The sequence below is a fragment of the Fusarium vanettenii genome (genome assembly GCF_000151355.1).
Source record: "Fusarium vanettenii 77-13-4 chromosome 3 genomic scaffold NECHAsca_2_chr3_3_0, whole genome shotgun sequence".
Lineage (NCBI taxonomy): Eukaryota > Fungi > Ascomycota > Sordariomycetes > Hypocreales > Nectriaceae > Fusarium > Fusarium vanettenii.
In genome coordinates this window covers 3,267,917-3,293,276 of record NW_003315880.1, presented here as the reverse complement: position 1 = coordinate 3,293,276, position 25,360 = coordinate 3,267,917, and the positions used below count along the sequence as shown (strand labels likewise).

General features: G+C 52.8%; 7 protein-coding genes across 7 annotated transcripts; 2 read left to right on the top strand and 5 right to left on the bottom strand.

Moving 5' to 3' along the window:
- Window positions 1–440: 440 nt before the first annotated feature.
- Window positions 441–1,439, top strand: NECHADRAFT_92184 (uncharacterized protein; the record flags this gene model as incomplete). Its single annotated transcript, XM_003053296.1, has 3 exons — window positions 441–507; window positions 591–1,016; window positions 1,066–1,439. 3 exons carry the CDS (start codon window positions 441–443, stop codon window positions 1,437–1,439), a joined length of 867 nt encoding a protein of 288 aa, XP_003053342.1.
- Window positions 1,440–1,927: 488 nt separating this feature from the next.
- NECHADRAFT_35875 (uncharacterized protein) lies at window positions 1,928–3,770 on the top strand (the record flags this gene model as incomplete). The annotated part of the gene is made up of 5 exons (XM_003053295.1): window positions 1,928–2,010; window positions 2,063–2,265; window positions 2,295–2,585; window positions 2,703–3,367; window positions 3,444–3,770. The coding sequence occupies 5 exons, from the start codon at window positions 1,928–1,930 to the stop codon at window positions 3,768–3,770; spliced, it is 1,569 nt and encodes a 522-aa protein (XP_003053341.1).
- A 3,501-nt stretch (window positions 3,771–7,271) lies between these two features.
- On the bottom strand, window positions 7,272–9,074 carry NECHADRAFT_67750 (uncharacterized protein; the record flags this gene model as incomplete). The annotated part of the gene is made up of 3 exons (XM_003052793.1): window positions 7,272–7,700; window positions 7,754–8,462; window positions 8,520–9,074. The coding sequence occupies 3 exons, from the start codon at window positions 9,072–9,074 to the stop codon at window positions 7,516–7,518; spliced, it is 1,449 nt and encodes a 482-aa protein (XP_003052839.1). The 3' UTR covers window positions 7,272–7,515.
- Window positions 9,075–10,000: 926 nt separating this feature from the next.
- On the bottom strand, window positions 10,001–12,950 carry NECHADRAFT_99793 (uncharacterized protein; the record flags this gene model as incomplete). Its single annotated transcript, XM_003052792.1, has 3 exons — window positions 10,001–11,330; window positions 11,382–11,435; window positions 11,487–12,950. The coding sequence occupies 3 exons, from the start codon at window positions 12,948–12,950 to the stop codon at window positions 10,596–10,598; spliced, it is 2,253 nt and encodes a 750-aa protein (XP_003052838.1). The 3' UTR covers window positions 10,001–10,595.
- Window positions 12,951–14,647: 1,697 nt separating this feature from the next.
- NECHADRAFT_78236 (uncharacterized protein) lies at window positions 14,648–18,888 on the bottom strand (the record flags this gene model as incomplete). The annotated part of the gene is made up of 4 exons (XM_003052791.1): window positions 14,648–15,319; window positions 15,372–15,766; window positions 15,825–16,115; window positions 16,263–18,888. The coding sequence occupies 4 exons, from the start codon at window positions 18,886–18,888 to the stop codon at window positions 14,648–14,650; spliced, it is 3,984 nt and encodes a 1,327-aa protein (XP_003052837.1).
- Window positions 18,889–19,563: 675 nt separating this feature from the next.
- On the bottom strand, window positions 19,564–22,006 carry NECHADRAFT_67749 (uncharacterized protein; the record flags this gene model as incomplete). The annotated part of the gene is made up of 3 exons (XM_003052790.1): window positions 19,564–20,508; window positions 20,561–20,726; window positions 21,751–22,006. 3 exons carry the CDS (start codon window positions 22,004–22,006, stop codon window positions 19,875–19,877), a joined length of 1,056 nt encoding a protein of 351 aa, XP_003052836.1. The 3' UTR covers window positions 19,564–19,874.
- Window positions 22,007–24,243: 2,237 nt separating this feature from the next.
- NECHADRAFT_67747 (uncharacterized protein) lies at window positions 24,244–25,349 on the bottom strand. The gene is made up of 3 exons (XM_003052789.1): window positions 24,998–25,349; window positions 24,787–24,936; window positions 24,244–24,696 (listed from the first exon to the last, which is right to left on the bottom strand). The coding sequence occupies exons 1-3, from the start codon at window positions 25,142–25,144 to the stop codon at window positions 24,523–24,525; spliced, it is 471 nt and encodes a 156-aa protein (XP_003052835.1). The 5' UTR covers window positions 25,145–25,349; the 3' UTR covers window positions 24,244–24,522.
- Window positions 25,350–25,360: the final 11 nt, after the last annotated feature.

The window sequence follows — 25,360 nt, the reverse complement described above, 5'->3', positions numbered from 1 at the left end:
TCGTTTTACGCGGCAACCAATCTGCCCCCATCAACGGAAGGGGCGGCCCCCAAGCGTTTGATCAGCCCCATCTAGCCGTTCTTGAACCCTGCTAGACAGCGGGTAGAATGAACTATCACGACTTTGGAAACGCCAGCCTCCTTCAGTAGCCCGTGCAGCGTTGGATCGAGCGGGTTTCGGAAAACCAAATGAGTCTAGACAAACAAACTCGTCATACGAGAGCGAGGCTATTCCAACATTGAAGCTTCTAACCGAGCTCAATCCACACTCTCCTTACCGGGGTTCTCGGCTTGAGGTTACCATCCCAACCCCCATGCCACGTGGGATTTACATATCCGAACGCCATTATGAGCTCTGCGAGAAGAGCTACTAATACAGACCTTGGGATGTTTAATGCGGCCTCATTCAATTCCTCCATTCTCATTGCATCTCTAAACACCATGGCTGAATTCATCATCGAAGACAAGGACCTCGCCTCCCTCAAAGGGAAAGTGATCATCGTCACTGGTACGTCAAATCGGCAATCCCCTGTCCACTATCCAATGTTTTTATGAGCCTGAAAAGGCTGACCGTTGCATTGCATCCTTTAGGAGGCTCTTCCGGCATTGGTCTTGCCACAGTCAATCTCCTTCTGACCCTGGGAGCCTCTGTGGTCAATGCCGATATCCAAGCCCCAGCTGAGGAGCCTCAGAGCTCCTACACCTTCGTGAAGACCAATGTTGCGGTCTGGGCCGAGCAGGTCGCTCTGTTCAAGAAGACGAAGGAGGTCTATGGTCGTATTGACCATGTCTTCGCCAATGCCGGTGTTGGCCCTCGCGCAGACTACCTGTCTACCGAGGTGGATGAGAATGGTGACCCCAAGGAGCCTTCGCATCTTCTTCTCGATGTCAGCTTGAATGGTGTCATCCACTCAGCTACCCTCGCCATCTTCCACATGCGACAGCAGCCTGAGGGTGGCAGCATTGTCATCACTGGCTCCACCACCGGCCTCCAGCGCCTTCGTGCTGTGGACTACGGTAAGTCCTTTCTACCTCTTAATACATTTCTTTCTCTAACATATCATAGCCACTGCCAAGCATGCCGTCCTCGGTCTTGGAAGAGGTCTCGTCCCTCTGCTCGGTGCCGCCAACCTGCCCATCCGAGTCAACACCCTAGCGCCAAGCTGGGCCGACAGCAGTGTCCTCCCAGACCTCAAGGGTCTCTTGGAGGCCATCGGTGTCGAACTGATGCCCGCGTCTGCTGTTGCCCGCGGTGCAGCTCTCCTTATGGCTGATGAGTCCCGCAACGGAAACCTCATCCACGTTCAGCTTGGAAAGTACAAGGAGATCGATGAGGCTGTCCTCCTGCCTGCATTTGAGTCTATCAAGGGCCCCGACTACCCCAGCGAGGAAGAGGTTCTGCGCCGCCTGGCGGAGCTTGCGGCCTCTAAGAAGGCATAGGGGTCGAGGAAATTATGAAGTACCCCACGGAGTCTGCTGGGTTTCAAGGACCACTCAAGGATACCACTAGCAAATAATTGTTATGAATGCATAATACACATGTGCTTGTCACATTCTGTACCACATGTTGACATTTGGTGAAATCATCTCATAGATGCCGTCAAGAAATCAGCCTAATTACACGGTTAAAGCGCCGTTGCAGATATGTAACCTTGGAGAGAAAGACCTCATCTCTCCCCGCATATCCCCTCAATAATCTTCTGATCTACTCTTATTCGGCGGGAAATAGCCAGTTCCACCTATGGTTGTGTTGCTCACAATGCAGATCTCATCAATAACTTGCAGCATACTATGCCAAGACGTGGAGTTGAGGATGTAGTTAAATGATTTATAAAACGCGCTGTTCCAAAGCTCGCATCTTGCATTATCAGACAATCTCGCTTGTAAATTGTGCCTCTTATCCAAATACATGGCGGCTGGTCTGAGCCATGACAAAAATCACCATTTTCCTGAGCCTTTGGCTAGGCCTGGCCTCTTTGTCATTTGGGCTGAAGAACCCAATCATTAGAGGGTAAACATCCATCCCCCCAAACGAAATGATTCTAATAACACCTTTGTCTTAGATGGAACCCCGACCCTCACGTTATCCGTGTAGACAATACCTACTACGTAGCTGTATCCTCCTTTCTCACATATCCCGGTATTCCCATATACAAATCACAAGACTTGGTCAACTGGGAGTTGATCTCTCATGCCATCGATGACCCTCAAAAAGTCCCCATCACTGGCACGAGAACAGGAAATGGTACGTTCATTCTCGGACACGGTGTCGATTGCTAAACCCCATGATAACAGGCATCTGGGCGCCTTCCCTTTCCTATATCAATGGTCGATTTTACGTCACCTCAATGGCGATGACGGGGTCGGATCCTGATTACCGAACCTGGCCTCGGATGTTCTGGGTCTCTTCGAAAGATCTCAAGGCATGGTCCGAGGTTGTCTGGGGAGAGCCGTACGGCATTGACCCGCACCTTTTTCAGGATCCGATATCGAAGAAGACGTATCTCACTATCATGGGCTTAAACAATGGCTTTAATCGTCTATGGGGTATCAGCCAGTGCCAAGTAGACCTGGAGAGTGGCGCTTGTGTTGGCCCTTACCGCAGCATTTGGAACGGCACAATGCCCGTGACGAACAAGACCCGTCCCGAAGGGCCTAAAATCTTTTACAAGGACAAGTACTACTATTTACTCATTGCCGAAGGCGGTACAGGCGCTACTCATAGGGCTTCCATTGCTCGCTCCAAGTCTCCTGAAGGACCCTGGGACTCGTCGCCTACCAATCCGTTGATATTCAACGGTGCCGACTCCAACCTTGTGGTTGGCAACACTGGGCACGCCACGTTTGCCGACACCCCTGACGGTAAATGGTTCGCCACCTTTTTGGCTCGCCGATATGTCGATAAATGGTCGGTCCTCGGACGCGAAACCTTCTTTGCTCCGGTGAGCTGGAAGGATGGATGGCCTACCATGAACAACGGCGACTACGTTTTGTTGAGTCAGAGCTACGACTATGGTCCCAATGCTACATATCCTCCCAAGCCATATGAAGATCGCTTTGAGGGTCCCGAGCTCCGACCAAGCTGGTATCAGCTCCGTTCACCATACTCCAAAACATACCGTCTGAAATCCAAAGGAAATGGGGTGATTCTGGTCCCAAACGTCTACACACTCAGTGACCGGGACACCCCCAGTGCCATCTTGAGAAAGCAGCAGTCTGTCAACATGACATTTTCCGCAACTCTACTGCCAACTCAAAAGGGTCTGGGGCCATACCAGTCTGTCGGCATCTCGGCTTATTCAAGTGAGCTGGCCCATCAGGATCTTGGGGTTCGAGGATGTGCCCACTCAACTGGCCTTTGCATCTTTGTGGATATCACTGCGAATTCACCTGGCCCCGGAACGCCCCCAGAAGTAAGTTTAGGTCCATTCTTATGTCTTTTAGAGTATGATATTAACATATTCACCTCAGTCAGAAGAGTTCCCTTTGAAATTGACGCAAATTCCTTCAGACTTGCAGCTGCACATCCGATCTGAACCCCGGCAGTATAAACTTGGATATTCGATTAGCGATCAGGAAACCAAATGGGTCAAGGCATTCTCCCCAAGCCTCCTTCCTGTGGGATTTGACGGCGTCATGTTCGGCCTCTTTGCGAGTGGCAACAGTTTCCCCTGGCCCCACGATGGACCTGAGGTTGGGTTCAGCAAGATTCGGGAGGAATACTATGATGAGGGTTTTGGCGACTACAAAGATGGAAAGGAGGGCGAATAGAGACCCTTGAGCCATGCGAACTGGCACGAAACATGTTGTTTTCGATGCAGCACGCACAAATATAGACGGGCAGTTACTGTTCCTACTCCTTGGCATACGAAACATAGATCGGATGCATTTACCACAACAGCCCTCCATGCAACGCAATAGTTTGATGCAACGCCTTACTGCCCCTTACTACCTGACTCTTGTAATCAATCGGGCTTCTAAACATGGCAGAGTGAAACTCGTGTGTCTACCCCAGTTCCCTACTCACTGTGGTCTGTAGACAGTGCTCAAGTCCCCAAGGGCGTGGGTTGACCAAGCGTGGTGCCTCTTGCATACGCTCCAAGACATGTCTGCTTTTTCTCGATTCCTGACGATTCAAATAAATTCCATTATTTCACAGGTCGGAGGTTATGCTTCGCCATGTGCGCTCCAAGAGCTCAATCATTCCAATGAGAGTGTCCACTTCAAGCCAGCAAGTGAGGTCAACACTCAGCCCTCCGTGTTGATTCTGTGGAGTTCAAATGGACAACTTGTGGCCACCGTCGTGCACCACCTGCTTCCAACCTCATGACTGACAGCCGCCATCAGCCGCGGCTCTTCTCAAGCCTGGCGCCTTGCATTTATAGCCGCGACCGGACCTTGTAATTGTAACCTTGTTTTGGAGTCACAGCACATGGCATCTCACAGCAGCGTATCATTCCGAACCCCAGGTCGTTAAGATGGGCAACCCCCTTGAGGAACCACAATGGTCCCAATCAGCCACGACTCTGATCCCACATGGCACGAACCAGCCAACAGAAATATACCCGTACACTGATTCACTACCTACGACTTCCGAACCAGCATCACGTCCCTCTCGCAGACATTTATGGAAATGCAAATTCTTTCTATACATCCTCTCCCTTCTTGCTTGCATCACCAACTCTGGGTTGATCGGCTTCCTCAAGACCAGATGGAGCGATCGCTCAATCACCATGTACTGCCCGTCCGTATGTCAGAGTGCTCACTCACATCTCATATCTTGTCCGCTAATCACCTTCACATTATCCAGCTCGCCGTTGTCTCGCTCTGGGGTATAGTATGTTGCATCAACTACCTCAAACATCGAGGCAATGCTGTCGGCAACCCAGACCTGTTTGTTGTTGCTGATCTTGTTGCCTTCCTGGTTATCCTTGCTTCAACGATCTACGTCGGCATATTTGAAATTATCGTGCTGGATGGTTATCCATGGGCATGGCTCGAGTCACAACTTCAAACGAGCGTAAGGAGTAGTTACGCCTGTCTCGGAGTTGGAAGTTTCATAGGGCAAGTTCCGACTCTTTTTTTTCTCTTTCTGCCTCGATATAGCACCACTAATTCTTATTGAAGATTCATCCATCTAGTGCTCTTCATCGTCGCCTGCTGTGAGTGCCACAGTCAAAGAACAAAGCCTCGTCTATGAAAGATTCAGCAACACTCCTCCTCCATAGACTTAAGATGGTTACAGCTAATGCGAGTATTGCAGAGGAGGTTGATTTGATGTTACCTAAACATACTTCCCTTACCACAGTTATGCCATGTCTGAGCTTATAGTTGACAGTGTGTGATACACTAACGCGCGAGTGAAGATATGACGAATCGTTCATCTTTCCACGTCGTCTAACTCTTTTCTTATAATGTGCTATCTTATCTACCATCCTCAGAGTAGGTTTTATCTATGCCTTTATCATGGTCAGTAGAGTCTTCTATTATCTTGACGTCTACTGACTGACAGGACGTATGACCGTGATGATCTGTTTCAGCTCTAACTAAAACCTTGGATGATTCCAACCAAAGCCCTCGCCAAACTAATCTTTCCTAGATCAGAGAAGGGGACTGCTAAAGATATCTTGACTGTCTGTGTCGGCGCATCCCAACCCCATAGGCAGTTGATCAAGCTACATGAACCAAATACATCTAGAAGACTGAAGAGATTCATTCTCACTTGGAGGGACTGGGGACACTCCATCGCCGGCCGTTGCCAGTGCGTGCTCTTGGGGAGATGACACCAGAAAATACCAGCAAGCTCATCACGCCTTGGCTCTTATCACTTACCCGGCAACTTCAGTCACACGCGTCACTGCCGTTGTCACAAGTCTTTTGCATATTAATACCAGGGTTCCCTCCCTTTCCCCATCAGTACTATCAGCAGACGCAAGCATCGGCAGCATACCTTGATCGGAGCTCAACTTCGACTAACCACTACAACTTCACACAGCATTTCCCTAATCATACACTTTCCCAAGCTGAGGAGCAGTTCCAATGTATCACTACAGAAACTACTATTCCCCCCGGCGATTGCCCCACGTCGTCCTCGTTTCGACTGACATGACAAGCAAGTCAGAGTTTGAGAGAACCCAAGCCGACTTTTTAGAACATCTTGAGGAAAGAATCAGGGTCTCCTGGGCCACGACACCAACCGAAGTCCTCGATCACTTTATATCGGTGCCATTGTCAAATATACCGCCCTTGGCCATGCTACTGATCGACAGCTCCCTCCTACGTCCGGAGTATTCAAGAGTCATGGCAGAGGTTCGGCATTACGTTCGACGAGGTGGCAAAGTCATCACCATGTGGCGTTTCGGCGTTCCCGAGCCAGACGATCATACTCACCGCCTCTACTTCAACAACTTCTTTTGGCTATTTGGCACCGGATGGACTCTCGATGAGCATCGAACGATGCAGCTTGTAATCAACCCGCAACTTGCGGAAGAGAGTAGACAACTGGCTCAGAGACTTCCTCCTTGTTTCACGCTAGAAGGTCGATGCATCCGGGTCTACCAGGAACAACATTCGTGCTACACTGTCAACAGGCTTTTGAATCTGACGCCAATCGCGTACGCACGTATTGGAAGAGGGTGTATTGGATATGTTGGCGATTGTAAATGGCCGATGAACCCCCGTTCAATCAGGGTCATAGAAGCGATGTGCCACCTGGGAACCTCGTCGGAAATGAATCAGCCCATTGCTATTGAGTAGATGCCTACGGTATGTATTGGCGTGATGGGCACACAAACTGTTTGTAGCGAATACCACTTGCAAGCAGGGCGAGTTGTGTCCCCTTGATCCCCCATGAACCAGAAACCCGAGTCCCTAAAGCTATTTGTATATCAGGGCTTCCTCTTCCTACTCGTTTAACTACTCTTTTGATGCGATCGCTTTATTCTGGATAACTCGGCAATGCAACAGAGAGAAAGACACTTCCATACACAACTTGGCTGCACCCACATCCTTGTCTGGCTCTCAGGTGGCTGGGTCTGCCTGAATGCAAGCGTGTCGAGCACATTCACCGTCACTTGCCGCGCCCACCCACCAAGAACTAGGTGGGTTGTCTCATTCTCCATAGATGCGTAAGTTGTCGATTGACGAATTTATTTAGATGAGAGGAGAGAGAACCTGACAAAGTAGGTGCCTCATGGGTAATCCGACCCCGGTCAAAGCACATTCACTACACCATGTACGATGCGTCTCAAACCTGAGGCCATGGCTTCTGTTAAATCTTGTACATTATGACTCCAAGGCATCGGGTGCCTTCCGATGGATATTAGACCACATAGCCTACTCTAAACATACTCTAAAGTGAGACCTTCCAGCGACAATGATATGCTATACGCCGTGACCATGCATAACCTAAAGCCTTAGGTGAAAATCCTAAGCCTCAGTGCAGTTCATTACCTCTCGTGACGTCCAAGTTGCTCTTCACACGACGATGGCCCAGTGGCGTTTCGCCCGAGTTTCGCTAAGCCTCGGTGCGATCTGCCAAGGGAGTCGGGTCCTCTAGAGCCTTCGTCGACGTTGGCAAGTCGGTCGTCTCATCTCCAGGCACAGGGGTGGCGTCACCGGGGGTTGGAGACTCCTCGTCGTCCTTCTCCATCATGGCCGCCAAACGGGCTGCGCGTCCTTCCTTCTTGCGAGGTACCGGAGCTGAAACAGGTCAGTATTGCTTAGATAGGGAGAACGATGGCGCAAAGACTTACCTCGTCCGTTCTCCTGCACGTAAAACCGTCTCAGAAGACCGACTGCATCATCGCGACCCCAACCACCCTCAATCTCATAGCCCGACTCAATATTTCCGCCATCGCCGCCACCGGGTGGGTATGAGACACCCAGAGTACCGCTGCCATCTGGGAGTTGCGCTGGCTTCGGGGTAGGATGGGCGCTCGCGGTCTGTCCATCGGCGCTGATGGGAAGAGAATTGGCATGGATGCTAAAGACACCACCCGTGCCGCCAAACTTGTCGTTGACGGCACCAAAGTAGACCTTCTTGATCCCGAGTTGTCGCAGCAGAGATGCGCACATGACGCATGGTTCCACAGTAACGTAGAGGATGCACTCGCGAACAATAGATCGATCGACTCGCTCGTCGGGATGACACTTTTGGCCGTAGGGGTAGAGGTGTCCCTTGGAGCCGTCCTCGTTGCCCTCATCGGGCATGACCGACGACACAGAAGAGGCGTCGGAAGCCGCAGCTGAAGGGGGAGGAGCTTCAACCTTGGGTCGTAGAGATGTGGTTCTGGGTCCGTCCTTTGGCGGGTAGGACAGCAAGGCACCCAAAGCCATGATCTCGGCATGTCGAGTGCCATTTCGCGTGACGTTGGTGGCATTCATGCCTCTGGCGATGACCTTGCCGTCATGCACAAGAACACAGCCAACGGGAGTCTCGTTAGTCCGAAGAGCAAGCCGGGCCTGCACAATAGTTGGGTCAGTGGCTCAGGCAGCAGATACCTAGGCGGTGCAACTTACCATATCGAGGGCTTCCTCAATGAACTTCATGTGCATCGCTCGTTCGGCAACTATAGCAGGATCCGTAAAGATCGGTACCGCAGGAGCCGCGGGCTTCGTGGGAGAAGTCGTAGTCACATTGTCCCGATCGAGGCTCAGGCGAGCAAGTGAGTCAGTCAAGATGCTTGTGTCCGGTGGCTGGTTCTCTTTATTGCGCTCAGCGGCCAGCTTCTGCGGAGATGCCATCGCCTCTGTCGAAGGGGCTGCCTTTGTCGTGATGAGATGCGAAGGGTTTGAGTCCTGGGTGTTGTCGTGAGGTTCTGTCGATGATCGGGGGGTGGGTAAATTGTCGCGGTTGGATTGCTGATTGTTATCGCGTGTGTTTTCTTTGCTGAAGTCCTTCTGACTGCTGTTGGTCTCGTCGTGGGTGTTGTTCTTGCCATTTTCGCTTGTCGCTGCGCTGCCAGTGGCACTGTCACTTTCACCAGCTGGCAACACCCGTCCAAAGAGACGACGAAAGGCCTTTGCGCCTGCCTTCTTGGCCGGTGACAGGCCAAGTGACTTGAACACGCCCATGATTGCCTTGGCTCACTTGATCTTTGAGCAATCTGGGTGCGCCTCTCGTTGGCTCTCGATGTCAATCCTCGCTTGATCCTGTCGCCTCAAGACCAGGAGCCAACGTCTTGCGTGTCCTTTTCTCAAATGATTCCCCTCCCCTCCTTCTTATATCCCCCAAAAACAATATCCCTCTCTTTCTTTGGTTCTCCTCCTGCCAATGTATCCCCTCTACTCCTCCCAACAAGGTACTCCTCCACTTTCGACTCACTCAAAGGCCACGCGCCTCTGTCGTATCGCAGCCCTCGCCGATGAGTAGTATGATCAAAGAATCAGCTTCTTAACCAATAAAGATCAAAGAGACTCAAGCTCAAGGTGTTCTTTGAAGATCACAGTCCCTCCTTAGATCATCGCACGTCAAGAGGACTGAGTCACCGGCGCGACAAACTCAAAAAGCCCAGACTTTGCGCTCGCGATTTCCAAAACCCCCGGTACCAACCGAGAAACACAAAAGTCAAGTCTGGCTGGATCCAAACCAAATGAAATCGACCAAGGTGATGCGACCAGTCTATCACACGCTGAAGTACTCCCGGTCGACAAGCAAACGCGCGCGACAGGTGATGTCTGTCGAAACAGTCAAGTTCGCACTGGAGGTGGAAAGGCCAGATCAGCGGCACCAATGGTACGATATTATGGAATCTCAGGGCCTTGGGTCAAGGTCTGGGCATGAATGATCGTGTAAGGAGCAATCAGATTGCCCAAAGGGTTGAAAAGGATGGAGGATACTCATGTCCTACTTTGACATGAAAGAAGATTTCAAGCTCCGTTGACGCTAAGCCTCATGTGGCACGCCTGCGCGGGTCAAACGAGACACCAAGCATGACTCTTCACGAAGGATATAGAAAGTTTTATGAAGAGAATACTAGGATAATAAAGGAGGTATCTTGTAAGAAGACAATATTTGAGATCTCATTTATTTATTATTTCGTCACTCTTGTGATGCCTATTGATCTACCCTTGCAGGAGAAGGAGCCAATGCTGTCATGTCTCATCTGCCTTGACCCACATGCCACCGTTTACAAACTCGCCGTTTTCTGAGCAAACGGAGGTCAGCTGATCTATTTCACAGTTGTACCAGCCAAGTACCCCAGCACCACAATGTCAAGGCCATTCGCAGGTGGCCTAACAAAGCTCAGAGGTCCAACTCCTCTCAGCGGAACAGCACATGAGACGTTATGAGATGATCGCACCAGACATCACAAGGCAAGGCACGATTGAAATAAATAATACACGGCCTTAGAGGCCAGTTCATTGCGTTTTTGGCTCAATGCTCGCTCTATAGCAAAGGCCGTTTCCTGTCAAAAAAAACCAGCGCGCTCTGCGCATGTGGTCGCTCTTCGATATGACGATCCAAATCAAACAAAGAAAAGAGTCCCGCCTCATCTAAGAACGAGACCAGGGACTTTCAGAGTCATGCGATGTACAACTCTCTCCACGAATGCCCAAAACCCAAAAACCTTCTGGTCTATATCAAGGACCCGTCTACACTGCAATTAAGCTCCAGCTTTGTGAGACCATGCGATCAACCGACTTCGTGCCGCCCATTGCTCTCTTCGCGCTCAAGGTGACGTGAGCTTTCCCTTTGATGTTTGCCATCAAGCGTCGTGCCTGAGACGAGGAAGACCATTCTCCTTTCGTGGAGAGAGTCCTCTGGTCCACAGGTCCCATCTCAACGGATGAGAGACAGAACCAGGCCATGAGTGCGACCGCTATCATGACGACGGACATAAATGTCGTCAGGGATGACGGCTGCAGTAGTGACGCCAGAGCAGTCGAGACAGGGGCGATGCCCATGAATGCAGAAGAAAGCTGAGATCTCTCCTCCTTCTCACCGACCGCAAGTTGGGCCCGGGGTGTCTGGGGCTTGATTTGTGTCATGGAGGCAGCGATGGCCGACTCTCGCTCAACATTCGCACCTGTAAATGGTGCTAGCTCCAGAACATCACGCCTCCTATTTTGCGAAACAGGAGAACCAGAGTTCAGAGCATTCGAGCGAGTGATGCCGACATCCTCGGCACGTTGATGCTCTGTCAGGACATGACAAGACGAGCTGTCACGGCGTTGTGCTGCGACGTCTTCACGACGATCACGTTGTTGTTGATCGCTGCGATGGCCGCGATCTGAGTGATCATAGTAGTCAGTGTAGCCACCGGCTGTCTGGCTCAGGCCGTTCGTGCCAAGGGCACCAGGTCGTGAGGCGTTCGCAAATGGTGTCACCTTCGAAGAAGTTAGTCGCCGCAGTGAGATCAGAAAGGGTTCTGCACGTACACTCTGGAGAGTATCTCCCGTGGGATCAGCAATGATGTTGTGACTAATTTCCACCTTTTGACAAATTAGTCGCTGTTCCATGAAGGCGTTCATTGAGATACGTACGTTGCTTCCCGCAGGTGACATCATGCCAGGAGAAGTGAAGGGGTCGGTGGTGTAGGCCAACGAGACGGGTGTCTCTGAAGGTTGGAAGTCGGTTGTGTAGGCCGACGAGACAGAAGTCTCAAGTGAGCTTATGCTGTGACTCAGAACATCCGAGTCGAAGCTGGATGAGGGGCTCGAGCGGTACCGCTCAAGGCCAGTACCAGGATCGCGATACGTCCTATCTAGGACAATGTCGCCATCACCAAAGAGCTCCTGAGGTGTGGCCCAGACAAGCGCAGATTGCGTGCCAAGGTCACCACTTAGATAACCGCCGCTACTCTCTGGGCCATCCGAGGGATCGATTGGTGGTCGTGGGTTCGCTGGGGACCTAGGTTGACTAACCGACTGCTTGGACAGTTCGATCGGGACCATACGTTCGTCTTCCGAGAATGAGGACTCGGGAGAGAACAGGTTGAAATCGACATAGTTGTGAGCCGGTTCTGTCTGGTTGAAAGGTAGATCCACCGATGGAACGTTGACCTCCGCATTGACCGTATTGTACGGGCCAAGTTGGTCTTGTGTGGAAGTCGGTGTCACAGGCTTTGTGGAGTACGCCGACACAGAAGAAGATTGAGGAGAGAAGTAGCCCTCTGGGTCGTTGAAGAAGTCGTAGTCGTCGACAGGAGGGTACTCGAGGAAGTCCTCCCAAGCCACGTTCTCGGCTGGTACTATACCAAGCAGGTTGTCGAGTTCTGGAGTTGAAAGAGCCTGCACGTCTGGGAATCCTATAGAAGCAGAGAAATCAGGCTGAGCAGCGGCAGGAGATGTCCGTGCTTCCCGAGCAGGAGTCTTCGTCTTCTTGGTGACCTTGGACACAGGCTGGGCCTGGCTCTGGGTGACTCCACGCTTCTTGTGGCTGGGGTCGCAGCGGATCTTCTTCCGCCGGCAGCTGTCGCAAGCCTTGATGATTCGCATCAGGTGAGCGTGATCTCGCTGCTCCTTGGTCTTGGAACCTCGAGAAGCAGAGTTTGTCACATCGCGGCCGTCCCTTGTCATGATCTTCATACCAGGCAGGTGGGAGAAGTCGGTGGTCTGGTGCCGCGAAGCAGCCTTGGGAGACTGGCGTTGCGAGGGGGCAGCAGCGTTAACCTGGCTCCAGTCCCAGTTGGACATGACAGGGCTAGCGTTGAAGGAAGAACCGTAACCAGAGTCCTGAAGAGGGCTGGCAGTAGCAGGAGACACAGCGGGGGTGGCCATTGAGAAGACGGGGTAGAACTTGAAGGTCTGCCCAGTCAGATGGGCGTACTCAAGGAAATCGAGAGAGATGGAAGCGCGCTTCTCCTGGACAGAAGCCGGACCGGGGATGTAAGCGTTCACCAGCTCATCGAGCTCGCGGCTCCCGACAGCAGGGAAGAACTGGAGCTGAGACCCGAGGGCAGGCTGGAAGACGGAGAAGCCCTGGGGGACAGCGTTCGAATTGGCCATGATAAACTGATTACCGTGCGATCCGACTTGATAAGGTTGAATTGTTTAAACGAACGACGGATATTTGGAGCTGCGGTGCGCTCCAAATCCGTACTTTAGAAAGTGGTGAGTGGGAAAGTCGATGCGCTGCGCGACTGAATGCGACTCTGTTAGACCAACGGCACCATGTGTGACAAGTCGGAGGGATGCTTACGCCGACCTGCTTACCCTCACGTGAGGTGCTGTATTAGTCCGGCGATAAGAGCTGGAACGCCGAGAGTTGCGATATCTTTTCGATGCCAACAGTAGCAAGGCTGGGCCACGAGAGATGCGTGGGATCTTTGAGCGGCGAAGCGGGCCACGCTGAGCTGGGGAAGGACGTGGGAATAGGCGAAGCCTCGACAAACGAAACTGGTCGCCAGCTTCGTACGATGTCCTTGTCTCAAAGTATGAGCAAGTGGTGAAGGCGTGAGGGGAGCCTAAGGATGGGGGGGAAGTCGTGATACTAGTAACGAAAGGGGGGAGAGTAGAAGAAAAAGCCTGAGGCCGCTTGGAGGGCGTCGTCCAAGGTATTTCACTGCCTGGTCTGAAGCTGAACTTGCTTGGGGATTCGCTCAAAGCATGGCGCAGCAGGTGGAGGAGATTGAGTCTTTCGGCGTGCTCGATTAGGCATGGCGTCGCGAGGCAGAGTGGCCCATCCTGGCCAATCATAGTATCCAAATCTCTGGAGATCTGCCTCACCAGGAACGCCCATTGGTCTGCCCGACCCACCACCTGCACCACCCGAGCTCTGACTTCGGCGAGAAAATAGCGCCTCCATTGGTCAATGCGTGGAGTCCTGCATGTGAGGATGACTCAACTCTGGCAACCCCAGGTTTGAGAGTCGTTCGACCCATGGTCCGCCATTCCGGATATGTGGCCATGCCCGTCGGAGGCCGCGACATGGCTTAGCAGCCCTCGTATTTTGTTCGAGTCTTCAAGATCTCATCTCTATTGTAAGAGTAACCACATCATTGTATCTCCAGAAGAGATATCTCAGTATGCTGCTCGAGACTTTACATGTTCTTACTGTGAAACTCAACTCTGTGCCATGTGGTGGAAGGTTTGTGAGGGAAATGTCATAGAATCGTGAGTCAACCACATTCAACTGTGGCCACGTCCATCATTTGTAGATAGCAAGTCGCAGATCGTCCCAGATCAGGGAGGCCAAACGGCATCACTGTTCTGGCATGCTGTAGATGGCTCTGTTGGCAATAGCAAGACCAACAGAAGTTCATCCATGGGAAGCCCGTCCACGTTGACCAAAGAAATGAGAGGGGACATCGAGACCACTTATATATTGCACCAGGAACCACCAACACCAATGCCCAAACACAGCTCATTAGGCATTACCAAGCAAATGGGTCTATTCCCAGGATCCACACGCCTCTACCGTCCATTGAACGCCCTCCGAACTTGAACACCCCAATCCCCCCAACATTGCCCGCCGATGAACCATGCCGGAGAACAGGACATGGGTCATGGTGGGGGCTCAACACCATCTTGTGCGACTCATTATGAGTGTATATGGCTCGTCCGTTTCGAGAACGAGGTACGGCGCACCAGGCGCCCTGACATTGCCCGCCTCAACTCTCCCCGAGTAACCCGCGAACCCGGTGTTAGTGACCGGCCGCAATCAGGCTTAACCACCGAGTACCTTTGTAGAGTTTGCATTAAACCTAGAGAGGTTTGCACCGAGGTGACTGTGACGGCGAAGCGCAGACTCCATACCCATAGATCCACTGCTCCTGTTTCTCACTTTCCACATTTCCACACTTGCAGCAGTACTGTTGTTTGTCGTTCCATTGATCACACAGTCTGCATCTAAACCAGATTGGGGGGTCGTAGAGCTCCACGGGGTGGTGTATCTTGAAGAAGTGATCCATTAATTCTGTCGGGGTCGTGAACTTGTCCGTGCAGGGCTTCGCCATGACCGGCATGGCCCCAGCATGTTGGTTATTCCAGAACAGGCATTGCCATGTGGTTGTCTTGGTGGGTGTGCAAGTCAAGTCCCTCCCAATGGCCACAATGGAGAAGCTGCGCATCAGTTGAGGTTCCCGAATAGGTTCAGCATCCAGGGTTGGGTTATCCAGTGTCAGTGGAACGAGAGTCGGGCCAAGGGGGGTGTCCGTTGATACCGACGGCAGCAACCCTGCGAGATGAAGGTCTACCAGAGAATCTGGTGGATTTAATGTATCCGAGTTGGTTGGGCCCAAGAGGTCGGTGCTTCGCGCGAGATCACCTATCTCGCCAAAGCAATCATGGTGTATCTTCCCGAAGATCGCCGAATGGGGACCCCTCTTCGACTGCCGGTACGAAGCCTCGAAATCACCAAGATCCCAATGTTTGCACTATGGACGAGCTTGAGCAAAGCATCTTGGTCAACAACACTCGATTACATACCGCAACTTTTCGAGAACGGCAGGGTGGACAAGCACCAAGCCGTCGCATGAAGGCAGTTCTCTCTCTCTTTGTCTTTGAGAGAGGACCGCGGCGACGGGGCTTCTTTACGTGGTCCGAGTCTTCGGGTCCTGAATGGCCAGAAACAGAAGATCTGTCGCTGTTCCCTGAGGATGGTCCTTCAGGCTGAAGATGGTCTTTGATGTCATCACCTAGAGGGTGCTGCACGGGTTTCTGCCAGTCTTCCAGCTCCCGCCACCGGTCATATAGACTTTGGAGTTCCTCTGTCCTATAAGGTTTGGTCAAGTTGGGGCGACGACTGTTTCCAGAGATGTGCTGGATCCTGGAGTGTCCTCGCATAGGCTGGTGACAGGGAATGCGAAGGAGGTTGCTAGTGTCTTGGTTCATCCAGAAATTCATATCTTTGCGTTATCTGAACAGCGTTTCGCGAAATACCGTAGGAGGATTCAAGGTGCCAGGTCAGTTGTTGGAACAGGAGGATGGGGTTGAACCGCATAAAAAGCATCTCCTTGGAAAGTCGGCTGTTCAAGCAAGCACAAGGCATAATGCCCGATGAGTGCCCCCATTTGCGATAGGGCTTCCGGAGCCTCATTGTGATGGCTGTTGACTGAAACCTGAGGCAAATGGTTCGCGGACCACTACTCCTCGCCATGACCTGTAGAGCAAGCGGATTGGCAGCTGTTGGCAGCGGCCGCGAAAATTCATGATTTTCAATGGATAAAGCGTCTTTTAGAAACGAGAGCGGTTGAACAATCAGTGTGCTCGTATCGGCTCAGGTGCAAGAGAAATCTTTCGCTCCAATTCACCGTCGGGATGTTGATCGCGAAGGTCTCGTCATGCCCAGCAAGTCTTCTGCATGTCTACTCCACGCACCACCGTTCGCCTTGGAGAACCCGGGCAATGCTGACTGGGCTGCATTGCTTCCAGAAGGCATCCGTTTGGTAGCAGGAGCCTGGACAGCGGTGACGATGCGGGTTGGTACAGCTGGGTCCAATCGAACTATGGGTTGGGGTGGCAGCCCAGCTGCATCTTCTTTCCTCGCTGCTTTTTTGCCTCGGGTTGCTGGATTGATGAGGCGTGGTGGTTGTTTGCCTTGTGACTTGTCGCTCACGCTGCGTTGCACTTCAGACTGCGCCACGCATTTAACAGTGGTTGATTGGGGTGTCAGATCCTGGGCCCCGTTCATGTGCAACTGTGTCACTTCCGCATCGCCCGTTTGTACAGTCTTTTCAGCCTCCGTTTGCCCAAAGGGTCCGTTTGGCATCGTCGTGAAAACTGACGGTGGAAAGTCATCTGTAGGCAGCGTGAAACCAATAATTTCCTTGCTCCTAACGCTTTTTCGCGCCATCTTTGTGATTCGAGGGCCCGGCTTGGGCTTTGGGTCTGGTTTTGGGTCGGGATCGCCGTCAGCCATGCCATCATGCGTTGAGGATGGAGTGTCAACTGTGATGGCTTCCTCCTCATCGCTCGACACGGGTTGGGCAGGTTTGGCCCTGCTGCGACGAGTAGGATTCGTTCGTCGCCGCATGGGAGGCGGTGACATGTCGTCCTCGGGGCTGTTGACCGACGCAGCATCACTATTGTTTGCTGCTTCATCTGCATCTGCATCTGCATCTTCGTCCAACGTGCGTGACTCTTTCTCCGGGCTCGGCACGACGACGGCAGGGTGGTTATTGCTGTTCAATAAGTCGTCAAGATCTGGGGTATCGGTATGCGATGCGTCTGAAGAGATCGAGCTCCGCCGACTACCTGCGTCGCCCGACAAATTGTGGTGCATGACACGGCTGTGTGCAACACTAGGCTCCTCATCAACAGAAGGTGAAGGGGAGTCGATTGGTGGTCTCCTCTGCGCTTCGATGGTCGTCTCTGCTGCAGGGCGCATGCAGGTTCTCGCGACGCGGTCTCGATCTTTCTTTTCAGATACCATTAGCAGGCCTCGCCGTTGTCTTGACCTGATTCGTAGTTCTGTTCTTGGTTCTTTGGCCGGCACAGGGAGATCATCCGCGTGATTGCGGGGAGCTGCAGCCGTCTCTGCACTCAAAGCTCGTTTTGTACCCCGGACACTAGAAGCCTTGTTCGTTGGCTCCTTCGTTGGTCGTTTGGACGTTGTGCGTTCGGCTCTTGTTGGAACCAGGTTGGGAAGGGGTGCTTTTTCAGGTCCATCATCGCTGTGAGTGCGATTCTGGGCTGAAAAAACCGCATCCGTTTCAGAATCCCGTGGTGGTGGCGATCGTGATCTCAATGGTTGTGCCAGGGCATCGTGACCTGCAGAGTTCTCTTCGCTTTGCTGAAGCCAGCTTTCAAATGCTTCGTCCTGGGCCGTAACTGGCTCCACAGAGTCTTCAGCTAGTTCTGAAGCCCTGACATCCTTCGGTGGTGATGAAGGAGACCCTGATGGTTGCCTCAAACGCTTTTTCCGGTTGCGCTCATTGGTTAGGGGCTCGACAGCCTGGCTTTCGCGGTTCTTAGGCTGGGCGGGCGCGGGAGCTGGAACAGAGGCCACCACATCCTTCAGTGGTAAGGGGCGGGACCTCGATGCTTGACCCGGGCCCTTGTGGCCTTGGTGGCTGGCCTCTTTTTGCCTAGACTTGTCGTGGTTGAAGTTTTGCTCGTTCCCTGCTAGTAACTCTCTGAGAGATGCCCGTTGAGGGAGCGTGCGACGAGGAGCTATCTGACGGGGGGCAGGATCGGCATCCACCTTCGCCGCGTTGTCTGGAGGGGGTGGTGATTTGGAGCTTCTGCGACCACGGTCGACTGTGCCCGGTGGCCTTGTCCTGGCGGTGATTTGTGCAGTCTTGGGGGCTTCGTTTGTCCTCTCTCGTAGGGCTTGATTTTGAACTGAAGGCGCTGAGGATGTGTAGGGCGTGAGTGTCAAAGTCGCCCCAAAAAGACTACGAGCATGCCCCAGCTTATTCGGGGGTGACTCCTCACGTCTCCTTCTTTTTGATGGCCGCGCATCCTCGGAAGGCGAATCCTGCCGCTGCCCAGGGCTGATGGCCATTTTGCGAGCCTCGTAGGGCGAGTGAGGAGAGATGACTGCTCTCCCGATCCTCGAGGCTCCCCCAACAAGGTCTGTAAGCGGGCGGTGACGAAGTTGAAAGTGAGAAGACTGATCATTTCTCGGGGTTCGAGTTGAGGCGGCAGTTGATCCTGGAGTCCGAGTGCCAGCATTGGCACGGCGTCTTTCAACTTCTTTTGCTCGCTTGTCCAGCAATTCCGTTAAATCCTGCTCTCTCTGTCCAGTGCGGTCCGAGACTTGCACAATGGCAGCGCCCCGGTCCAGCTCGAACTCGTCGCCCTCGTCCAGGTCCCCTCCTTCCTGCCAGTGAGCATCTCCGATGAAGTGGCCACGGTCATCGTATACCATGATGCGTTTGTTGAAAGTGTGGTACTTGAGGACTCCATCTTGCCATCGTTTTTGCTTTCGCTTTAGGTCATGGGTGAAGAGGCAAATGAAGTCCACCACGAGAGCCGACGTCGGTACCGAATTTGAAGTCATGACCAGGGAGGATGAGCTAGCCACAGCGTAGATGCGTCGAAACAGAATATACTTGTTGCATTTCGAAAATAGGACAAGGAACCCTACAATTCGAAAGGCCGTACAAGCAGGCGACGGCCTCAAAGGTCCTTTGCGATTGAACTAACACGATAAGTTCAAGGAGGGACGCGTTGATCCGCAACTCACAGGCACCTGACGCGACGCCAGATCACGTGGTCGGAATCACTCCACTTTAACCAGGCTCCCCTCCAGAGCGGCTTCTGCCTGGCAAGAACCGTGCAACTACCCTAAACTAGATGGACGAGGAGACAATTGGGCTTTTTTTTTCCCCTTGGACGTCAGGATGGATATTATGAGAAGCCTCTAAGTTATGAGGACCCTCTAGATATATATTACAGGCTTCGGCGGGTTCTGGAAAGCTGTTTTGTGTTGGCATTTGCGCTTGGGAACGATGGAGCGACAAGAACTTCCAGAATAGCGGCGTATCGGCGATGGATCTCTCAAATCGCTCCGATCCCGCGCCTTGTGTGTTTAGACTTTCATCGTGCATTAGCCTAGCCGTATAGAAGACAACCACTTTCTATACATGGCGTATTAATTGCAGGGGAAGGACAGGGTTGTCACACGGATGTTGGTGGATGAAGAGTGGTTTGTGATCACGTATAGTGCTGTGTGCAAGGGACAAAGGAACTTAGTATTCTATGGGTATCATGTCTTTAAAAAAAGACGTGTGTGGTACCTAATTGTACCGGATGCAACTTGAATAAAACGCTGATATGCCGTCCCGTCCATGATAGCAAGCTATTATCTGAGGCTTGCTTCCAACCAACGCCATGAATGGGATAATGTCAAATTTGAGAACCCCCGCGAAATTCTTCCACAGTCTGCTCCTTTGCTCTCCTCTCCAAAAAACCTAGAAAATCCTGCGTAAAATGTTTTGAAAATGTTAATGCACCCAACCACAGCCCCAAGCAGGATACTGTCCCTTAGCGGGACATGTAATCACCACCAAGAGATTCAAGGTCCATTGGTGTCACTGGTCCTGGACTACCAAGGGGAGCCAGTCTAGGAGATCGGGGCTTGAGCGGAGTAGGTGTAATGAACCGCGACTCCCGAAGAGGAAGAGAGCTCAGCGAGACACCGGCATCAAGTTTGTGGTCGGACTTGGCCGAGCTGCTAATGAGCTCACTGGCAGCCATGCTGGCTTGAGCAATCATATCTCTCTGGTATTGTTGCAACTTGCGACGGAGTTCCGTCTCATGCATCGACTGATTGGTCGAGCGGGGAGTTGCATGAGAATCAGGCCCGATGTCAGACGAAAGGGTGCCTGTCAAACCAGGACGCAGGTTCGTCTGACTTCCGTTTCTGTTCTCATAGTTGGAAGGATAGTACTTCCCCATAGGCAGGGGGCTATCATGGAAGCCGGGGGCCAGGTAGGACGCAACAGGCGTGTTTGATTGAATCATAGAGGCGTTCTGGGCGGGGTGTGAGGTTGGACGGTCGGCGTAGACTGGTCCGGACTCTGAGATGAGGCGGCTCATTCTGGTGTCTGGGTGATGCTGAAATGGGTGTGGGCGATGTATGCGGCTGTTGGGGTCTTCGTGAAGTGGGAAATAACCTCTGCACTCAACTGGTTAGGAGTTGTTCAGGCCAACAGGCTTGCTAGACTTACCCAGGAAGGTCACCTCGTGCTGAGAGAGGCTCAGGTGGAGTGCGCGCGGGAGCAGTGCTGAATCGCTTGAGTTGGGGCAGCTCAATGGCTATGGGTCGAGCACGGCTGCGACTGCGTGGAGTAGAAGAACCAGATGGGGTGCCAGGGATCGATCGATCATTATCATCTGGGGTGAGGATGGATGTGAGTATAAGAACTTGGACAAGACGAATTGATGATGAAAGGCCGAGAGGGGTTAGTGACGGAGAGGTTAAAAAACAGGAAAATGAGGCATATGATGGGATATAAGAGGCTTTATTAGGGCAGGGCCTTAACCAACATCCATGACAGGGCGAGCGTCACTTAAACGGCCGGCCCCAAGAAGATGGGGCCGCTACCCCGCGATGACTGGAGTCTTGGGTGTGGGGGAGAGGCACGCGTAGCGCGATGCACGACAATCTGCCCGGACCTGGTTGACCGGGAGGTCCGGCCCGAAAGAGGTTGGGAAACGTGTTGCGAGAGGGGTAAAAAAGTGAAGGCTGAGGATAATGGGAGTGGTAGGACATGAGAGAAAACAGCTGCCAAAATGAGCCAGCAACGGGCATTTGAAGCATGGCGAATTGAAATGGGCATGGGAATCTCAACAATGGGGGTGCGGGAGGCTCCCGAGACCTCTCATCCGGCCCCGCGCTGTGCGCCAGTCATTTCCAAATGGCACCATTGGCTGCTCTGAGACCGGAGGTTGCGCTGACGGACATGTGGATGCATCGCAGCGTGGGACTCAGCGTGGCGGCGGCTCTTAATTGCTGGAGCTCCTCAATCAACCCCGTCCTCGTACATGTCGCATTGGCCGCGAGTTGGGTAATGGTGTACAGTGTGCAGTTTGTGCCATGTGTCAGGGGTTTCTTGGTTCCTCTGAGGGTGCTTTTGTGGCGTTGGACCGGGTTGGTGAAGAATTGACGCCGTGTCTCTGGTTTCGGAGGTTTTTGTGACGACCCCGGAGCCAGCGACTGTCCGTCTTCGGATTTGTCACTCGAGCATGGTCCCCGATGATCATCATGTTGATAGGAGGGATACATGAGCACTCACTTGAGAGCAGGTGATGGGAGATCAATGGGGGAGAGGTGGGGTACATGGGCAATCATGGGATGGTCGGAGCACCCAAACAAGGCTATCCGCAGTCTTTCATTCCAGAAGTGTGGAGGGCTCACCTTGAAAACGGGCATTGTAGGCACGGATATCGTCTCCGTCAATGTAGCCCTCTCGGCCGAGGGCAGATCTCGAGTGCGGGAACGTCGGGGTGTTGCGTCCGGACAATACCAGGTCGCCGAGGTCGTCAGATCGTGGACTGTTGGGAGAGGAGGTGATGGAAAGGTCGGAGTTGGTGGTCATGGTTCGCCCAGGCATCGAGGGTCGCAGCCTGGGCGACAGGTAAGGGGACTTGATGGAACGGGCGAGGCTGGCCATGGTGTCGTCGTCGTTTGTTGATGTCTGAGGCTTGTATCTCTGATGAGGTGCTGCCTGGCTGATTAAACAGCCCGAGTCGTGAATCAAGCGCCAGCGTCGTTGCATGAATGAGGGGAGCGGGTTGTTCGAGAAGAAGAGGAGGCCGAGTGACAGGAATGAAGTTGAGAAGGGTAGGGCGGCACTCGGAGGCTGATTATGTGCAGTGAGGGGCAGGTCCTGTCGCAGATGAATGGATGGCGAAGCGAAGTGCAGCGCAGCGCAGCGCAGCAACTTTGTATCAAGGAGAGGCCGCGGAGTCGCTTGCGATAAGTCAGATGGCGACTGGAATTGCCAAGAAGAGCTGGATAAGCAGACGAAGAGAGGTAGACGCCCGAAGAGTGGGTTGTTAAGAGAGGCAACAGAGGTGCTGAGGAGAGAAATAGTGAAGGGGTCCGAAACGGTTTTGTTAATAACCCGGCGTCAACTTAGGACTCTCTGTCAGGACTGATCTTCCCGTTCCATCCCATCCTCCAAAAAGTGGGAATCTTGGACAGCCTCCGCTAATGATATCGGGGGGAACCAGGACGAAGCACGAAGGTACCCGACGGGACGGGGTGAGATTGATTGTCAAGGGCAGGGGAGCGAGGTGGACCTCTGCGGCGGGTTTCTTTGACCTTTTGGTTGCTTCGGGCCCCGCTTTTAGGTACCTCGTCAGGCTCGCAACTTGATCGAGGGGGGGTTTGGCATGTAGCATTATGTGCTCGTGGGGGGTTTATCCTGGCGAATAACGACAGATCTGTACCTTGCCTCGTGCGTCCGTATCTGTACAGTTGGCGAGCAGATACCTGTGGGACGACCCTGCAGGCTCCCACTGCGACCAACAGCAAACAAAAAGACCGGCGTTTGTTGAGCGTCGGCGAGATACAGGATGATTGTCTAGACGAGACTCAGAGAGGCATTCGACTGCGAATCAAAATAGACAAACGAAGGCTCAGCAGAAGGGAATACGAGTCAACCAAATGACTCTACTGCTTGCTAGTGCTATTCCATGAGAGCACACGACCCTTCAAGATAATCCTCCGCAGGGCCAGTGGTGTCAGACCCTCAATGACGAAGTCTGCGGCTAAGTGTCCGGCTCCGCCGTCGCCTCTGTGCCTTGATGCTATCGTCATGTGGAGCGAAAAGACAAGGCCATCACACAAAAACCCCTCCAAGGCTAAGAAAAATCGAGAAAAAAAAATTATGCTAAAAGAAAAAAAATGTGGCAGGCCCCCCTGTGGATGCAATCAAGCAAGCCTCGTTCTCGTTTTGCTGAGGAATTCTCATTCTAAGAAATTCGTAATCTCAGCTTTTCGTATCGCCTCTTTTTTTTTTAGACCACAACTTCCCACAAAGAGGGCTTCTAACAAAACCCAACACGGGCGGTCAAGGTCTCGACTCTTCTCATTAGCACCACGTGCATTCTCTCGTGGTTCTAACTTATGCTTCCAAAGGTGATGATCAGCATGAGAAACTCTGGCCCAACACGCCTCTGTCCCTCTCCGCCGGAATGAACAGAGCGAATATCTTGGCCCTGGCACCGAAAACAAACGGGATTTAACAGCAATCCACTCTCTGGTCCGCTCGCCGGTATCTGATCGACGTCATGGCGTCGACAAGGACAATGAGACCCACATCGCTTCTTCGCAAGCACCGCTCCTTTTGTTGCCAATGGAGAGTCGTCGTCCTCTCAGGCCCTCGTCGGGCACAATATGCCACGGATGGAACAAGGCTACCAAGGCCGGACTGGTAGGGCCAGCCAGTCAAGGACCCGGACCCTTGAAACGACCCTTCTCCCTCGCTTCAAATCCGTCATCGTCACCTTACCACTCAGAGTCTTGGTTTGGGGGCAAACTTGTCCGTGATCGACATTGCCCCCTCTGACTCTCCCCTTCGGATGTCACACACTGCGCCTCGGTGGTGCGATATCGACGTCGTGTCTGCATTGCCTTCTATTTGTCTCACATTTTACGCGCGCGGGGCAGATCACAGTATCACGGTTCTTTACCTGGAACGGCGCTTGTGTGACCGTTTGCTCTGTAGTACGCCGTGGTAGATAACAAACGGCCGTGATAATTTCACAAACAACGAGTAACAATGGCCCTCAACCGATGACTGGTAGCACAGGTTTCATCACAACGGGCCGGTCAACTCTGGACACCCCCTTGGCAAACTGTTGATCAACCTTGACGGGAGGCTGCCGCGGGAGGTTGCCGTAGTCAACTGCAACATGCTCAATTCGGTAGATAACTGTGCGATTAAGTTTGATACGAGTAAACCAGGAACATAACAAGTCTCGCTCGTTGTACGGGTAAATGAAACGGGGCGAACGAGGGTATTGATTCCAAGCCAGTGGTTGAACGGTCCAGCAGCCCGCCGGCGGGCTTCCCAAGTAGCCGTCATGAGTTGTCCTGCTCATCACGTCACAACCTGCCATTATATCGATGTCGGTTCCATCATTCCTCCTCTTGAAAGCCAATTCGTCGAGCAGATTATGCTCAAACGTGGGCACGACCAGTAAAGCGCGATCGCGTGTCGCGGTGCTTCCACCAATATCCAAGGGCGGCCAGAGTCGCAATGAGCCACAGTAGGGCGCTGGCCAAGTCAACCCACACAGCGTTCTTCATGCGCTGGACGTCGCTATCGCCCTCGGCATCCTCACTGATGTACATCTGCACGCGTGTCACACTCGAGTCAGCCGATGATCCATCAAATGCCGCCGTTGATCGTCGGCACTAAGCACATGAGAGAGAGAGGCATACCTTTCCAAAGACACCAAAGAGGGCGATCCAGAGGATGAAGAGGATAAAGTCCCATATCGCAACGACAACTCCCGCGATACGTAGGATGAAGGGGACAAAGTAGACAACACATGTGACCGCTGAGATACTACCGACGACCACAGCGTAGACCTACTCTAGTCAGCGATTTGCGCCTGGGCGTACAGCCTGCAGCCAGCCGAGGTTCACTCACCCATTTCGAGTCTGAGTATTTGTGTTGTTGGTTGGCGCGATGGAGGTCGGTGCCGTATAGACCACATGTGGTCAGGGCGAGCGCGAAGCAGCACAGATGAAGGGCCGAAAAAAGCACATAGCTTACAGCCAAGTCTTTGATGCCCATTGTTATGCCGTGTCTTCCTTGGCCGTGTTATTATGAGTGGGGTTTGCGTGCACCACAGAGGGGAAGCTCGTTGTCAAGAGGAGGAGGCTATCTTCGGGTCGCAGCGGGGCAGCGCAGCGATTCACGGAAGGTGGGTTGGGTTGTAGGAGCGTCAAACTGGCGGTGATGGTGTCGGGTCGGATCAGGTCAGTCTTGAGGAAGCTTGTGAAGGCGCGC

Bases quoted from the DNA above. Each gene is read 5' to 3' on its own strand.
- NECHADRAFT_67747 (XM_003052789.1), bottom strand. From the start codon at position 25,144: ATGGGCATCAAAGACTTGGCTGTAAGCTATGTGCTTTTTTCGGCCCTT. The intron at 24,937-24,997 runs GTGAGTGAACCT...TGACTAGAGTAG, and splicing joins AATACTCAGACTCGAAATGG to GTCTACGCTGTGGTCGTCGG. The intron at 24,697-24,786 runs GTATGCCTCTCT...ACACGCGTGCAG, and splicing joins TCTTTGGTGTCTTTGGAAAG to ATGTACATCAGTGAGGATGC.